Source organism: Furipterus horrens, unplaced genomic scaffold (assembly GCF_987537825.1).
Source record: "Furipterus horrens unplaced genomic scaffold, mFurHor1.1.pri manual_scaffold_3, whole genome shotgun sequence".
Lineage (NCBI taxonomy): Eukaryota > Metazoa > Chordata > Mammalia > Chiroptera > Furipteridae > Furipterus > Furipterus horrens.
In genome coordinates, this window is record NW_028327173.1 from 167050950 (window position 1) to 167069509 (window position 18560).

Sequence of the window (18560 nt, forward strand, 5' to 3'; positions counted from 1 at the left end):
TTTTATTAATAACTTAGCAAAAATCTAAAGAGGTATGCTTATCAAATCTTCCTAACTTCTTCCTGTCACCAAAATAATTCCTAGCTGCCTACTCTGTGAATGAGCCATGTTAGGCCTTTACAACTGAGATACAAGGGTGAAGGTACAAGCTTTGTTCTTAAGGAGCTTATACTCTTATGGGCAGGAGGGTATGCAATCACTATTAAAATCCAGTCAAGGCTCTCTTCCTTGAGGATGCCTAGATGATCCTGCTGCAGCTGCCTGCGGGCATTACTTTGGATGGTAGAAGGAGCTCTGGGCACAGCCTAGGATCAGGCTGGCCTGACAGGGGATGGCAGGGATATTCTTTGGGAGTTCTAGATAGAACAGGTTCTGAGACAGAAGCCTGCCATTCTTCCAAAATTGTGTAGCTTTTGTATTTTATGCTGTTTTAGTTTAGTTTATTTCTATAGTATTAGTTTTAACCCTATAAAAATAAGATAATTAAAAACTAACAGGGGAATGATAGAAGAACTCAGGAGTTAAAGATTTTAGCCTCAACTGATAGGTTTAAGTGATTAAAGCTATAACTAGAGTTAAATGTTTTAGCTTTAATTGATAGGCTTAAGTGACTAATGCATGTGGAAAGCTGTTGCTCCAAAATTGTGTAGCTTTTGAATAAAAACTCCTTTCCTTTATCTCACACATGTGCACGTGTGCACCCACACACACGCAAAGTCAATACATAATCATCACTAACAGAATCAGAATTGAAAAAAATCCCAATATTAGTAATAATGGGATAAAATAACACGGCATCTAAGAGGTTTAGGTGCTTAAAATCAATTATATAACCACAAAATGCAGAAAGCCTTGGTTGATGTCAGCTTATATAAAAAATACATAAAGGTTTCAGTTGAGTAAAACCCCATAAAATCATAAAAGTCAACTATATGAACTGGTTGTTAAAATAGCTACTCTAAATTAAAAAAATATTGTGTCCAGGTTAAGGAAGATGATAATTCCACTGTCTTCATAACCCAAATTACTGGTGTTTTATGAAGCTCAAAAGAAACATCTCAAAACTAGGAGTGAGTGTGTCGCATATACATTAACGCTTGCTAGTGAAGCAATGATGGTGAAATATCTGTAAATCATATTATGCAAAAAGACAATGAATTGAAGGCATGTGGCTTAAAACAAGACCTAGAGGTGAGTGGTAGAGGGGACACCATATAATAATTGTGACAAATGCCTCTGAGCTGGTAACCAGGGGCTCAACAGCACTCCATGAAAATAAAAAAGGGAAACTTTTGGCCTAAATTTGAAGATCTTCCAACGCCTTGGGATTTCCAACACTGGATTACCTTAGAGAGCAATAAACTCTATGGCTAGGAGTAGTCAAGCAGAGATGGATGACTAATTGTTAAGAAGCAATTCTTACACTGTGTGGAAATTTATAACAGATATCTAAAGCTCTTCCTATCTTAGAAAAGCGTGTAGCTACCTTGTTAGCTGCAGACAGGAATATCAAGAAGACAACACCGTGGATCATCTCAAAAAGCAGAAAAGATGTCAGGAATCACCACTGAACTTCCTTAAGACCTAATAGGCTTTGTGACTTCCAGATGATTGTCGGAAGAGATACTGGGAGGAAGGCCAATGGTGGCCAACCTTCCTGACTACTAGCCAACAGCTGGCCTGACCACTACAAAAGAACCCCTCTATTCCCACTGATTGCAATGGATGTACTTCTCTCAGATGCTGCAGTTTTTCCTTGCTGCCCTAAAGGAAAGGCAATTTTTTAAGTCCCCTTTCCTTCAATGATCTACCTATTTAATAATGTTTTCAGTGAATGTAGAATGCCAAAACATCAAGAATCTGCAATGTTCTCCTGTATTTGGGGACAGTATGAACATAGCAGCACAGATATTATCTCTGTGTTAACAGGTTCATGAGATTCTGTGGCTCCATATTGAAAAGGGAACAGTGACCTGATTTGGTGGGTCAATTTGAAAGGGCTTACAGAGGAAATTCTGTGAACTGGACTGGTCACTTTCCCTAGGCCCAGTCAAACTTCTAAGTTGGGCTGGATCTAGCATATTTTTATCTGTGCCTTAAATCTCTGAAACATGTACAACATGTTTATCACAAGTGAGTTGTCATAATTATCACTGTGAAATTTATGAAACTAGAAACAATGTAACAGCCAATCTTAAAGTTTAGTTCTGGGAAGACAAGCCTCAAGTTATACATATGTCCAAAACATCCTATGCACTCAGTTGCCAATCTTAAATCTTATGCCAGGTACACTCCAGATTTAAGGATACCATCAATGCACAAACAGTATAGCATATACTAAAAGGCTACTGAGAGCAAGAACTCATGTTAGGTTCAGTGAGAGACAAATGCTCATCCTGGCCTCCTCAGGTTATGACTATGGCTGATTATTGCCATGGTCAGAGTATAAGACAACTTTAATAACATCAAGTAGCTCTTATATAAGTCTATATATTCTAAGGAAGTGAAACTCGAATTCCTTCAATAGTACCTTCAATAATGATACCTGAAGAAGAAACCATGTTTCAGTCAGTCACACAGAACTGTCACACTGAAGAAATCATAAAGCAGAGGAATGTTTACTAATGTCAAATAATGAAACCAGCACTGAAGGAATTCATCTTCTGTGAGAGGTATCCTATAGGTACAACTTCCTTAAGGTTGGTAAGCTTAGTCAAAATGTTTCTCTGGAAGCCAGTAAGATATTTCAAAAATTAGAGCTTTTAGGTTGGGGGAAAAAAAAAAGGCATGTTTAAAAATTATAAACTTTATTTTTAAAAATCCTCAAATGTCACAGGTCATTATAATTATATAAACAGATCTTCCAAATTAATGAGAACAATGGATAAAATGACAGTGTTACGGCATTTCAGAACATGTATCTTACAGTGTGTCTTTAAAACAGATATATATTCTCAATATAGTAAAATATAGCTTGCAAATTACCAACCACTCCTTTCTTTTGGAAAGAGAATGAATAAATTATTCAAAAGCAAAACCCCATATCATCTGTATTTCAAGTCAGAGAAAGCATTCAATGGTTGGTTTATAGGCACAGTATAGCATCTCAAATCTCCAACTCAACTCAACTGCTCTTCCAGAAGCCAAAGAGGAAGTAACTTTTTAGTTGACTGTTTATTTTCCTATCTAGCAAGCAGTCTGGTAAAAGAGTAAAGTAGTCAAGAAAATGAGCATATTTTAGGGTTTCCAGCAAGCTACATGTTAGTAAACGGAGAAAACAGACTTGACTTACCTGCACTGCCAAGCTGTTTATAAAACCTGTACTCTAAATGAAGCTGTGGAGCACGTGATTTTATTGGTTCCTGAAACCCAAAAAGAGATACTGTCATCAGATTTAGACAAGTAGAATTTTTCTGTTCCTAGGTTTTCAGCATAAACCAGAGCTAAGACCTCTTAATATTTTTTGTATTTTTCTTATTTTGACTTTAAATCATTTTTATTTTTCAATTAGAATTCATATACAATATTATATTATTTTTAGGTGTACAAGCCAGAGGTTAGACATTATATAACTAAGTGATCATCCCAATAAATCTTGCACCCATCTGACACCATACATTGTTATCACAATATCACTGACTTTACATTCCAGTGACTATTCTGTAACTACCACTTTGTACTTCTTAATCCCTTTAACCTGTCTCACCCATAAGACCACTTGATATTTTAGAGATGATATCCATATACGATAGCACTTTCTTACCATAATTTCTCTCTGAAATCAAAGCAAGGGGGAAGATGAATCTAAATTACATACAATCCTTTCCATAGATATTCAAATGAAAATACTCTGGATGAGCTCCCCAACATAAAGTGTTCTCCTGAAATGTATTTTCCTAGGAAACCAGATGCCAAACCTTTAAATTAACGACCAGCATATATTTCCTGCTTGTTTTATTATGAATTTGGGATAATAAACAATTTTATTATTTTTAGAAAAATGATATGTGCTCAGGAAGAAAATTTCAAATACACAAAAGTTTAAAAGAAACTAAAAATAATCTGAGTTCCTGTCATTTTACAGAGAAGCACTATTAACATTTTGGTGAATGTTCTTCCAAATATTTATTTATATATTTACATATATAAATAGACTAAGAAATACATTTTAAATAAATGAGCTCATGCTATATTTGCTGTTCTGTAATGTGCCTTTAAATCCACCAATGTGAAAATGTCATCTTTCCATGGCAGCAAGTAACGCTGTATATTATTTTTAATGGCTAGAGTACTCCTCTGCACATATGTACGTACACACACCTAATTTTTGGACACTTGGATTGTTTTCAGTTTTCTATATTATTAATGATGCTGTAGGAAATTTTTTCTGTATGTTTTGTTTTCCATTTATGAAAATTAGATAATAAATGCAATTAAAACACATAACTTTAATCAATATGGAGCTCAAAGTTTTCAAATATAGAGTTTTCTAATGACCCCATAGATAAAATAGCCGAACTACCACATTTGGCTCTATACCAAACTTCAAGAATTGGCTGGTTATTTTGAATTGACAGTGACCAGGCAACTAGGTAACAAGAAAAGCAAACATTATCTTAAAAAATAGATTTGCATACTCAGTAGGATGGCCATTATCAAAACCACTAAAATCAAGTATTGGCAAAGACACAGAGAAACTGAAATCCTTGTGCACTGCTGGTGGGAATGAGAAATGGGGCAGCTACTGTTGAAAACAGTGTGGTAAATGACACATGGAATTACCATATTATCCAGCAATCCCACTTCTGGATATTTACACATACAGAAATCAGGGCTCAAATTGATATTTGTACACCCAAGTTCATAGCGGCATTATTCACAATAGTCAAAAGATAGAAAAAACCCACGTATCTATCAACAAATGAATGGATAAACAAAATGTGGATATATTTTTATTGCATACATAGTATTATTCAACCATAACAAGGACATTCTGACACATACTACAACATGGATGAACCATGAGCACATTATGCTAAGTGAAATAAACCAGTCACAAAAGGACAAATGCTGCATCATTCTGCTTACAGAGTAGTCAAATTCATAGAGACAGAAGGTTGAGTAGTGGTTGCCAGGAGCCGGAGGCAGAGGCAAATGGGGAGTTAGTGTTTAATGAGTGCAGAACTTCAGTTGAGGAAATGAAAAAGTTCTGGAGATGGATGCTCAACAATGTGAATGTAGGGGCAGGGGAGAGGAAATGGGCAAAAATGGGACAACTTTAGCAGAAAAACAATTAAAAAAAAAAAGAAGATAAAATAGCTCCGCAATAACCTTCAAGTAAAAATAGCTAAAAAGACAAATTCTTCATGTCAATTCCTTATCAGACATATGATTTTCAAATATTTTCTCCCATTTCAAGGGTTGCCTTTTCACTCTGTTCAGAGTCCTCTGATACAAAAAAATTTTTAATTTTGATACAGCCCAACTTATCTACCTTTTCTTACTTGTACTTTTTTTTTTAAGTATATTTTATTGATGTTGTTACAGTAGTCCCAATTGTTTTTCCTTTTGCTCCCCTCCGCCCAGTTTCCCTCTTCCCTCCTACAATCCCACCCCCGTTAGTTCATATCCATGGGTTGTACATATAAATTCTTTGGCTACATCCTTTCCTATACTATCCCTGCATCATTTCCCCATTTCTCCCCCTTCCCTCTCCCAGCTAATAACCCTCCAAATGATCCCCATACTTATGAGTCTGTTCCTATTCTGGTTTGCTCAGATAGATTTTATTTTTATTTTTTTGATTCAGTTGTTGATAGTTGTGAGTTTGTTGTCATTTTAATGTTCATACTTTTGATCTTCTTTTTCTTAAATAAGTCCCTTTAACATTTCATATAATAATGGCTTGGTAATGATGAACTCCTTTAGCTTTACCTTGTCTGGGAAACACTTTATCTGCCCTTGCATTCTAAATGATAGCCTTGCTGGATAGAGTAATCTTGGTTGTCATCACATTGAACACTTCTTGCCAGTCCCTTCTTGCCTGCAAAGTTTCTTTTGAGAAATCAGCTGATAGTCTTATAGAAACCCCTTTGTAGGTAACTCTCTGCTTTTCTCTTGCTGCTTCTAAGATTACCTCTTTATCTTGAAGCTTTGGCATTTTAATTATAATGTGTCTTGACGTGGTCCTCTTTGTGTCTAGCTTATTTGGGACTCTCTGTGCTTCCTGGACTTGTATGTCTATTTCCTTTGCCAAATTTGGGAAGTTTTCCTTCATTATTTCTTCACATAAGCTTTCAATATCTTGCTCTTTTTCTTCTCCTGGCACCTCTATGATGTGAATGTTGGACTGTTGTATTAGAGGCTGGTTATGCATTCCTCATTTTTTGAATTCTTTTTTCTTGTTGTTGTTCTGATTATCTTTGCTTCCTTATGTTCCAAATCATTGATTTGATTCTTGGCTTCATCTACTCTACAGTTGATTTCCTGTATATTTTTCTTTATTTCAATTAGTGTACCCTTCAATTCTGACTTAATCTTTTTTATGCTGTTGAGGTTCTCACTAAGTTCCTTGAGCATCCTTATAACCAGTGTTTTGAACTCTGCATCTGATAAGATTGCTTATCTCCATTTGGCTTAGCTCTTTTTCTGGAGTTTTAATCTGTTCTTTCACTTGGGCCATGTTTCTTTGTCTCCTCATTTTGGCAGCCTCCCTGTGTTTGTTTCTGTATATTAGCTAGAGCTGCTTTGACTCTGTCTCTTGGCAGTATGGCCTAATGTAGAAGGTATCCTATAGGGTCCAGTAGCATAGCCTCCTCTTTCATCCAGCTGGATACTCGAGGTACACCCTTTGTGTGGGCTAAGTACACCCTCCTCTTGTAGTTGAGCCTTGATAGCTGTTGGCAGGTAATGGAAGGGATTTACCCAGGACTATGACCACTGACCACCAACTTCCTCCCTCTGTGGAGGATCAGCTGTGCAGGGGCAGGGTGGTGATGCTCCAACGTGGACTGTAGCTGTCCACTAGGTGTGCAGGGTCTGGGGTTTCCTGGGTGGTGCAAGCCAAGGTCAGCCAACACCTGTGTTCTGCCTTGGACCAACCAGCATGAGCTACAAAGCAATCTGAGATGGCTGCTACTTGTACTGGGCCGGGAGGTTTCCAGGCAAAGCCAAAGTGTGAACCTAGACTGGCTGCTGCTAGTGCCAAGCCTGGGTTCACTTAGCAAGAGGTATGGGAGCTGGGGGCTTGGGGCTCTCTGAGGCCAGCTGTTGCTTGTTTGAGATTTAGGAAGATGTGAAGGAAAAGCCAAAACCAGCCATTCCTTTGGAAAAGCCACTGTTAACAGCTTGGGTGGGCCTTGTAATTGGGTGGGACATAGCCTCAGGGAAACACTAGGGTGGGCAAACACCATGAACCTGGTTGATGGACTCTCAAATATGGCTGCCACCTGCCAGCTCTATGGCTCTGTTGGAGGAGAGTTCAGAAAAGAAACGATGACCTCTGCCTGTCATCCTGTCTGGAAGAATGTTGTCCCCCAGCTCTCACCCCAATGCCAGATATGTCAGTTCCTCCCCCATGCTACTGGTGTCTTTCAAGCTGCTACTCCAGTGCTGGAGCTCAGAAGGAGTGAGTGCAGGTCTATTAAGAGGAACTGCTTAGGAATCCAGCAGTTTCACTCACTGACTCAATCCCCACTGGTTTTTATAGCCAGGAGTTTTGGGACCTTTTCTTTCTAGAACTGGAACCCTGGACTGGGGGTCCTGGTGTGGGGCTGGGACTCCTCACTCCTAGATATCTCTCCCGAATATTTATAGACCACACATGGGTGTGGGACCAGCCTGTTCTGTGTCTCCGCCACTCCTTCCAATCTGGATGGATGTGGTTTCTTTAATTACATAGTTGCTGGCCTCCATTCAACTTGATTTCTGATGGTTCTGAGAGATGGTTGTCCTATAGTTTAGTAATTTTGATGTGATTGTGCAAGGAGACGACCCATGTTTAACTACACCTCTACTTTGACTGAAAGTCCTCCAGAAACCACCTTGTATGATTTTAAAAATAAGTTCCTAGATTTTCAAGAAACAAGACCCCACAGTGAAAATCCAAACAAAGTAGAACTGAAACAGTACCAGCCGGGCTTCCTTGTATTTCTGTGCCAGATGCTGATTACATTTCCACAGAGGGCAGGCTATTTGCCAGAATCACAGTTATTCTGGAACACACATGCCTGCCTGAAATATTAAACCAACAGCAGCCGGCTACCTTGTAGGACTGTTACACTTAAGGCCTATTTTGCTGTTACCACGAAAAGACCTCAATTACTGCCCTTATATCTCCCCGGAAGAATACAGACCAATAGCAAGAGAGGAGACCCTTGGACAAGATTGTTATCCTCTAAAAAGCCTTTATTTAAGATTTATTTGAAAGAGAAATGAAGTACTAAGATACACCATACTAGATAACACTAAGCCTGTTTTTAGCTTTAACTCTTAGCTATATAAGAGAACAAAAATATAATAAAATTTAAAAGTAAAATGCAATTATCAGTCATGTCAACAATACATTAGGCAAGTTTTATCTAACTAGGTTGACTAGTATGAATATGGAAGGAGAAATCTAGATGGAAAGAATTGCCCCTAACAGAAAGCCTCAAAAGATGTCTTGATAAATAATAAAAGCAATAACAAATACACAGTATTGAGGCACTATATTAAAGTATTTTAGGGGCTGCTTCTTCCTGTTACTATTCCTATAGAATCAAAATTATTACAACTTACCAAAGTAGTAAAATAGGAAAAGTAAAAGAGCCGATGAACTAGAAGACATGTTTACAGAACAACCAAATCTGTATAAAGTTTTCAAATGGTTAATCCTTTTGATAGTCAATCTGAGAAAATATTTGGCATGCATTGTTACATTCATCACCTCTCTTCTTGCTCCCATTTCTTCAGCAAGAGTTCTAAGATAACAGAACACTTGGTTAGCTAGCAGCTACCTGCTCTAAGCCCTACTCTTTGTTCACCTCTTTGTAGAGAAACCAATCTGATAACTATCAGTTTATCACGAGACAGCCCTAACTCCTCCACAAACTGACAAACTGAATGAGAGGAAGCAACCAACCACAGAGCATGTGTGGATGTAGTAAGTGCAATTCATTAGAAAAGAATAGCATTCAATTGTCATAAGATATGTCCTTCAACCATTAACTTCTGTCTTCAAACTAATAAAACCCAAAACTACCTGCAAATACTGGGAAACTTACTAGAATTTAACGGGAGGAAAAACATATATATTTATACAAGTTTCATAGAAACTAGTCATATGAAACATTTTATATAACTAGAGATGGTTTTATATCAACCTTAAATATAAAATTAAGAAGTGTTTCTTATAAAATTGTTAATCCTTAAAAATAATATAATTATTCATTTTTAACAGGATGCTATTTTCAATGACTAATTAGTTATTCTTAAGATTAGGACTGACAAAACCAATTAAACTCTTTGCTTCAAATTTGACCACATGATGCATTTTTCATATTTGGTAGCTTTTTAAGACAATGATTAGATGATTAAATTTGTTTCTGTACTAAATATATTAATAAATACTTTATATTTTAAAAATTAATCAATCACCTTGACCAGTGTGGTTCAGCTGGTTGGGCACTGTCCTGCAAAGTGAAAGGTTGCTGGTTCAAGTCCTGGCAAGGACACATACCCAGAGGGGAGCGTATGAGAGGCAACTGATAGATTTTTCTCTCTCACATGGATGTTTCTCGCCCTCTATTTCTCCCTCCCTTCCCCTCTCTCTAAAAAAAATAAATAAAACCCTTTAAAAAATGAATCACTCATATTCAAGAAAATAATAAAATTTTCAAATTATTTTATCTTTTAAAGTAGCACTGTGAAAGGTACAAAGTTCACCGAAATTACTGGTTTTTCCAGTAATTTTTTTTCTTCTGGCTATTTTTGATTCATCAAGGCTAACATTGTAGTTAGCATTATCTAATGTTACATAGTATACAGTGATTCATGACTGCAACACTATATATAGTTGAAGGAAAATGACTATGTGAAATCATATGCAAGAGAAAAAAATCAACAGTATTTTTGTAAATGCACACAATTATTTTCTATAAAAAGAAAGATATGAGGAGTGAGAGCACCAACATATACTTAGCACAAACAATAGATTCTACTCACCAGTTTGATAGCTACATATTCATTGGTGTAGAGATTTTTACCTAGGGGAAAAGCAAAATGTATGTTTTAGTGACATTTGTTCTGGAAAAATGCAAAGCAAATCTTAGCTTACAAGTCATGAGAAAGGTCACATTTCCATATATGAAATATGATTTGTAAGTGAAAAGCTAAACAGAGATTATGAGACCCAGCTACACAAAAACAAAAACAGCTTCTTTGAAAATTTAAGTTAGACATGAGAATTTTTTAAAAAGAAAACAAATCTTTTTCTCTATCATATATATACACTTTGCTACTTAATGTTTCCTACCTATTAAGCTATGGGGGGGGGGGGCAGCATTTCAAAGATACAGATATTTAAACTCCTGGCACAATAAGCACAAACTCTCAATTTTCTAACTCACTGACAAATGGGGATCTTTAACTCATCTTTTTATCCCTAGCAACAAACATAGTATCTGAAATACTATAGGTATCTGATATACAATAGATTAACAAAGGATTAATAGATTAATAGTTTGCTGAGGAGAACCAAATTGACTTAATATACAGAGGAGGTTCTTCTGAGAAAGTTCTAGGGCAATACAAAAAGAAAGCTAGTTCAGAATCAGATTATGGGTAATCCTAAATGCAAACATTAGCAGTTTCAACTTCATTATTCACCTTGCTGTTAAACCACCAAAGGTTTTGTGCTAAGAGAAAAAGCATAATGGTGAAAGTTGCATTTTAAAAATACTAATCTGGCCTTAATATATAAGATAAAAGAGAGGATACCTAAAAGTAAGATAACTAGCAAGTTTTTATAGCAGAACATTCTTTAAGAATAACATCTACTACATACAGTGTGATTATGAAGATTACATGAGTTATAATATATCAAAGGACTTTGTAAATGGCAAGATGTTAGGTAAATCTAATTTTTATTACTTCTATTAGCATTGTAGATATGAGGCAAAAAGTTCTGAAAGAGAATGAGTTAAAAATAAAATTTATAATCAAGGTATATTAAGAGAAATCTAACCGCTTCTGGATTACATGAAATATGAGGGATAAGGAAAAGAGAAGGGTCAAAATGAGGCTCAATCAGTGGAGAACCGAAAGAGAACCAAGAGAGTAGGTGATGATCATTGTACTCCACCGTGATGCCTTCCTCCAAATTCTCACTAAACCTAAAAGTAATAGAGAAATTGAGAAATGCCCTTCATCTTCAACTTTCATATTTGTATAAAAGAATATAGTCACAGAGGCATAATAAATGAGACAGCCTGTGCAACACCGAACATGATGACTGATGTATCACAAAATGCTAGCTTGCTTGTATTTGCTTATTTTCTCTGGGGGCACCAGAAGAACTGAACACATGTCACCCTCTTACAAAGCAATTATTCTTAGCCTAAGAGGCACTGGAAGTGACTAGATAATTCTCTTGAGCTATGTATTACTCAAATAAATTCCTTTGCCAGGGGACATCATTAGACAGAACAGGCCAACACAAAATCCTTCCATGTGGGAAGCCAGACAATTAATCACTATCCTCAGGGATAGGCAGTACTCAAAAATTTTGCTCTGCAAGATACCCTGGCTAGGTAGTTCAGTTGGTTAGAGCATTGTTCCAATATGCCAAGGTTGTTGGTTCAATCCCCAGTCAGCACACATACAAGAAACAATCAATGGATATATTAATAAGTGAAGCAACAAATCTATGTTTATTTCTTTCTCCCTCTTTCTCTCTCCCTCCCTTCCTTCCTCTCTCTAAAAATCAATCAGTAAAAAAATTTTTTTTAATTTGCTCTAGAAGACTTTAACTACATGGAGTTAAAATCCTCCCCATTTAAAATGAATGACTGGCCCTGGCTGCTGTGACTCAGTGGATTGAGCGTCGGCCTGCGAGCCAAGTGTAGCTGGTTCGATTCCCAGTCAAGGCACACTACTAAGTTGCACGTCAGGTCCCCAGTCGGGGGGTGCAAGTGAGAGGCAACCACATGGTGATGTTTCTCTCCCTGTCTTTCTCCTTTCCCCTCTCTCTAAAAAATAAAATAAACAAATAAATTATTCTTTTCAAAAAAAGAATGACTGCTTCAGCTAAATATTGAGATATATGATATATATTGATATATGTAATATATCAGTAACTGTGAGAAAGGCAGGGTGTTTAATGTATAGAAAAATACCAGTAATGAGATGGCACAAACCCAAGCACTCAAAGCTTTTAATATCTGTTGCACAAAGTCCACAAGGCTTCCCAAGCTCACTTCCTGGCTACTGGTTCTTTTATTGTTAATGGGAAAAAAACTGCATTAGACAGTAGTTTTTTGAGCTTTACATCAAAACTCAGCCCATTTGAAGTAGTCCTGGCTGTGATGCTGCCTGTAAAACCTGCTGCATGAAGACTTCCTATTTCAGTAAGACACCTACAGAGACAACATTTACCATAAGCTTCATCAGACACAGCATTATTTAAAGGAATCAGAAGGTCTCAGTTCTCAGTCACACCGATAAAGGAACAAACAGCCTCAGGTTCTCAGTTTTAGTTCAATCTCAAGCTGTCATACTTTCTTGCCCTAAAGTGAAAACAGTACATTGATAAGTTACTACCTAGAACTTGTAAAAAAAAAAAAAAAAAAAAGAATCAGCCAAATAACTTAAGGTAATTAGTAATTAAAACAAGAAACCACTTTTATGTAACTCAGACTGGGTACTACGTCTATTTAGGGCAAAAAGGACAGGCTAGTCTATTGCCTCCACTACTCAGAGAGCATCTCTTTAAGTGGGCAGTATGATTAGGGGCACTACAACTTTAAGAAAAAAGCCAGAGAGCCTTCTCATTTTTACTGTCTTAATTTTATTAGTATATTATACAGAAACATTTCCCAAATGGTTAGCAGTTAACAACAAGGATAATGAAACCAGGGAAGTCAATCTGACTTTAGGTCTCTTACTTTTAACTACTTGGAAAGAGTAATAGCATGACATCTGAAACTTGTTTTAGTTTGTTTCATCCACAGATCCTAAAAATTTGCAAATTTCTTAAAAAATCTTAACAAGGTTATAAAGGCACAATATATCAGTTTTTCTGTTTCATTGGTTGGCTTGGGTTTTGGCTAATATAGACAGTTCCATTTACTCAAAATGCTAAGAATTCCTAAGAAAGTATGAATAAAAAAGTAACATTTGATATTACAATGACTTCATTTTCAACTAGTAAACACTGTTAAATATCATGTTTTATCTTAAGCCTACATCCTTTCAAATGAATGATTTTCAAAAAATTTTAATGTAGCAGAACCGTATCTTTCAAACAAAATCTTATTAAACACTTAAGATATAGGTGACAGAATCCTTCCTGCTCACTTTTCCTTTCCCATTCTCTTGTAGTAGGAAATAGAGGCCTCAAGACTTTGTGGAACACAATATGAAACCAATTGCTCTAAAAGCATCTGTAAACTGTTAATGATCACAACTGCCCAAAACAGAATTGGCTGGCTGCAGAAGTTGACGTTATAAATTCCACTTTAAGTTCATTAATGATAGTTAAGTAATGCAGGTAAGAAAAGAACAATATGCAGAGAAGCTGTCAGGTACACCCTACTTTAGTCATACAAGTTAGTGGTTTTTTTTTTTTTAGAAACCAAGGAGGATTGTGTCACAGGATAAGTTGTTACCCTTAGTCAATTTACCTTTGTCAGAAACATCCTTCTGTACTAATGTACTTTTGCATATTTCACCAAATGCCAAAGAGGGAAAAGACCAAAAAAGTCAATTCTTTGTGCCTCCATTTTCTTGTTTGTAAGCAAAAATATTCTCTAATATCCTATTTCACAAGGGTAATATGAAAAATATTAAACATAAGTATATAGCTATTTGATGTGAAAGAAATGTCACCTATCTACTTATTCTTGCAACTAAGAAGGAAAACAAGCTGTTATTTGTAGACTAGGGATATACATTTTCTTAATTCGGGCAGAACAGAATCATTTGTATCTTAATGCTTACATGATTCTTTCTAGGCTTGATTCAACAGAAAACTCAAAACTTTTTAAAAAATCCTCAAAATATTCTCTATGTTTCTCAATGAATAAAAACCAACCTGCAGATCTGTTTCCAGTTCTTGGTGTTCTCCTACCTTTTATCCATGGCCAATCTTCATCAATTTTACTTTCTCAAATATCCAAAATTTATTTCTATTGAGGCAATATACATAGGTAAGAATAGAAATAATCTTTCCATTGAAAAACAGACAAAGGCTACCAAGAAACAACTCTTAGAAAAAGAAATATAAATCAATGTGTAAAGATATTTACTTTCACCTATGAACTAATAAACAGCTAGTAAGGTACCATTTTCTGTATCAGTCTAACACAGATGAAAAGATTCTTGATAAAGTCCAAGGTTTTTGAAGAGGTAGGGAAACACCCAAAGGAACGTGTACACACACACACACACACACACACACACACACAAAGTGAATGGAAACCATCTTTCTGGAGGGCAAATTGACAACGTGTGACAAAATTGCAGATATGTATATCCTTTGACTCAGAAAGTACACTTCTAGAATTTATCTTAAAAATAGAGACTTCCGGCCAAGATGGAGGCATAGACAGACATGCTGTGTCTCCCTCCACAACTAAGAAATACAACTACCGCAAAACCAGAAATAACCAGAAATTCCAGAAAATAAATGGAAGTCTAACGTATGAAGTTATAAAGAAGTGGTGCTCGTCCGGACAGGTAGGAGGGGTGAAGCCGGGGAGCAGAGTTCAAGCTGCGCTGTCCACAGTAGCAGCAGCGACAGAGGCAGGATAGCAGTAAGCACAGACACCCTTATTTAAGGGGAGGTGAGAAGCACATGGGGAGCACCCCCAGCTGCAAACCAGACCCATCAGTTTGCAATTACAAAGCCGGGGAAGGCAGACCTCCATTGCCTTGGACTGTGAGGCCCAGAGTGGGTGGGGACAGGGGAGGAGGCTCCCGGTCTCTCATTGGAGAGTGAATGGCAGGAATCCATCTTGGACCCCACCCCCTAAAGAAAACGCCACAGCGTGGTGAGAAAGGTTACCCAGTTGTGATGAGTGCACAGGGCTCCACCCCCTATAGCGTGGGAGGTGCGAGAGCCCTGCCCAGGAAGCAAAGGTAAACACAAAACTGTCAGGATGGCACAGATCATGATAAAGATCCCGGTGATGCAGCTGACCAGACAGCAAATATCTAATCTAACAAAGCAGCAGATAGGAAATCTTTCTGAGGCACAGTTCAGAGCTTTGGTTATAAAAATGCTTACCGACCTAACAACAGATCTTAAACAAGAGAGGGAAGGGATGAAGGCTAGTCCTGCAGAAATAAACAAAAACACATATGAAACTAGTGGTGAGGGAAAGAAAACCAGGGATCAAACCAACAAATCGGAACATAGGGAAGGAACAAACAGTCAACCAGTGCAGAAAGAAGAAACGAGAAGTGAGGAAAATGAGGAGAGGCTCAGAAACTTATCGGACAGCTATAAGCAGGCCAACATCCAAATCATAGGGCTTCCAGAGGTGAAGAAGAACAACTAGAAATTGAAAAATTAGGTGAAAAAATAATGAAGCAGGACTTCCCTAACTTGGGGAAGGAAATAAGACTTACAGGTCCACGAAGCACAGAGAGTACCAAAAAAACTGGACCCAGGGAGAACCACACCAAGACACATTATAATCAAAATGTCAAAAATTAAAGATAAAGAGAGAATCTTAAAAGCAGCAAGAGAGAAGAAGAGACTTTATGTACAAAGGGGTCCCAATAAGATTATCAGCTGATTTCTCAAAAGAAACTCTGTAGGCAAGAAAGGACTGGCAAGAAATATTCAAAGTAATGAAAAGCAAAAACTTACAACCACGATTACTCTATCCAGAGAAGCTGTCATTCAGAATATAAGGGCAGAGAAAGTGCTTCCAGGACAAAGTAAAACTGAAGGAGTTCATCAGATCCAAAGCACTGTTATATGAGATGTTAAAGGGACTGGTTTAGGAGAAGGAGGATCAAAATTATGAACATTAAAATGAAAACTGTATCATGACAACCAACAGAAGCTAGGGAACCAAAACAAAGGCAGACCAGGTAGGCAACAAGAGTGGGAAAAGAATCATAGGTATGGGAAACATATTGGGGGAAGGTCAGCAGGGAGGGGGAAGGGGGAAAGGGAGGGAGATGGTACAGGAATTAAGAAGCATAGTAGGAGGGAGTGGAGTAGACAGGAAGAGGTTAAGAAGAACTGTATGCACAACCAATGGGCATGGACTAAGTGGGGGGGGGGCAACTGGATGGGGGGGTCACTGGGTGGAGGGGAACAAAGGGAAAAGAAATTGGGACAACTGTAACAGCATAAACAATAAAGCATAAAAAATAAAAAGAAAATAATCAGCCCTGTCTGGACTACAAAAATGTACTACAAGTATCTACAAGGATGTTTAGTACAGCATTATCACACTGAAAAACAAAAATTGATATATCTTTGGAGATACTTCTAAAGTAGAATTTAAAAATAAAAAAATAAACATGTTATTTTCTTTAAAAAAATTTTTTCTATAACAGATATTTTTTTGCTTTTTGTTTATTGCTTTTTTTCTGATTACAAAATACAGGTACTCATAAAAAAAAAAATAAAAAAGAACAAAAGGAGGGGAAAAAAGAACACCTCAGAAATAAACAGAAATGAAAGACCAAAGACAATAAATTAGTTCTCTCCTGCTTAACCCTTACGGCACAAGGCTTTGCTTAACATTCCACACCTTTAGAAATTGTTCTCTTTATTTACTTTTCAAGTTCTTCACTCTTCAGGCTCTTTCTCTTCTAGGATCCCTTAAATGCACCCACTTTCTCCCACTCATCCAAGTTCGGCATCATCTCATCAGCCAGGATTGCATGTTTATTAACACATACATGGCGATGAATTCTTAATTCCTATTCTCAAGCCTAAACTTTTCTAAGTCGTAGATTCACATTTCTGTATAAGAGCTGCACATTCCTCAGGGTCAATGTATTCACAAACTCTACCTGATTTCCCAACCACTACTCTAGTCCTACATTTCTTTTCTCCATTAAAGGTTTACTCAGCCGCTTGGTCTCCCCAAGCTAACAAACTGTCATCTTTGGCTCCTTCCCCTCAAACCATGCCTATAATCTACTTCTGAAATTCCTAATTCATTCACTCCTCTCCTCATTGTCATTTTCAGAGCAAAGAACTAAGGGCAGGCCTGGCCATTTCTGACCTGGATTATAAAGCCAAACAAACATTCTTAAGTGACCATTATATGCCATACACAGTAAAAGGAATTGAGACTATGAAGATTTAATAAAGCAAAGTACTACCATCAAGCCTATCTGCAGACAGACAGACAGATGGAGGAAGATAATACAATGTGACAAGTATTACAATCAGAGCAAAACCCACAAGAAGTCAATCTCTTTCCTACCTGAATTATCTTTCTAGAACACAAACCAGATTTTGTCACTCATCTGTTGTAAAACCTTGATGATTCTACTCACTGCCTACAGGATAAAGCACACACTTCACAATCTGGTCCCAACCGACCTAATAGCTTCATCTATTACCTTTTTTTCCCACTTCACTCCTCCTTACCCAGCTATGTATAACTAGTTGCTGCTCTAATACTATGCTAAGCAATTTCACAACACCTGGTGTTTGTGTATCCTGCTGCTAGAGAGCCCCTCTTCCTTGTGTCAACCAGTGGGAAGTCCTGAACTGCTCCCAATCTCTGAAACCTTCATCAGTCTTCTCTGTCAGTGTATTTTTACACAATCTATTATAATACCTATCACTTTGTATTATAATTAGTTTTTCTCTTTCTATCACCAGAGTGTGAGATTCTTAAGGACAGAAACTATATCTTGTTATTCCCAAAGTCTAGCAAGATAGTAAACATTTAAGAATTGTTTGTTAAATGGATAATGAGGTAAAAACAGATTTGCAGAGAAACAAATTGTACTAATCATAACATTACATTTTTGGTTCGATCTGGAATCCATGGGTCTACCTAAACATTAAGGCCATTACCTACCAACACCACCCCCACATACCAGAAGCCCAAAGTAGCCCATAGTTTTTTCTCCCCTCTTCCTATTCATCTGGCTATCTATTCATTCATTCCACAAGTACTGTAACAGTAAATAATACAGGTAGAATCCCTACCCCCTAAGGGGCTTATATTTAAGTAAGAAGAGATAATTAACAGGTAAACAATGATATAAAATCAATTCAGAGAGTGATAATGTGATGAGTAAAATGAAGCAGTTTCATGGGATAGGATGTGGCTAAGAAAGAAAAGTGCTATTTTAAAATATAATGGGTACCCTGGCCA

General features: G+C 37.0%; 1 protein-coding gene across 1 annotated transcript in view; it reads right to left on the reverse strand.

Annotated features, from left to right (window-relative positions):
- CSNK1G1 (casein kinase 1 gamma 1) overlaps positions 1-18560 on the reverse strand; it is a 130288-nt gene that overhangs the window by 66923 nt on the left and 44805 nt on the right. Inside the window, exons 3-4 of the mRNA XM_090270753.1 lie at positions 10204-10244; positions 3293-3362 (exon numbers count right to left, since the gene is read on the reverse strand). Coding sequence (XP_090126879.1) covers positions 3293-3362; positions 10204-10244 — 111 coding nt within the window. The remainder of the gene's footprint in view (positions 1-3292; positions 3363-10203; positions 10245-18560) is intronic.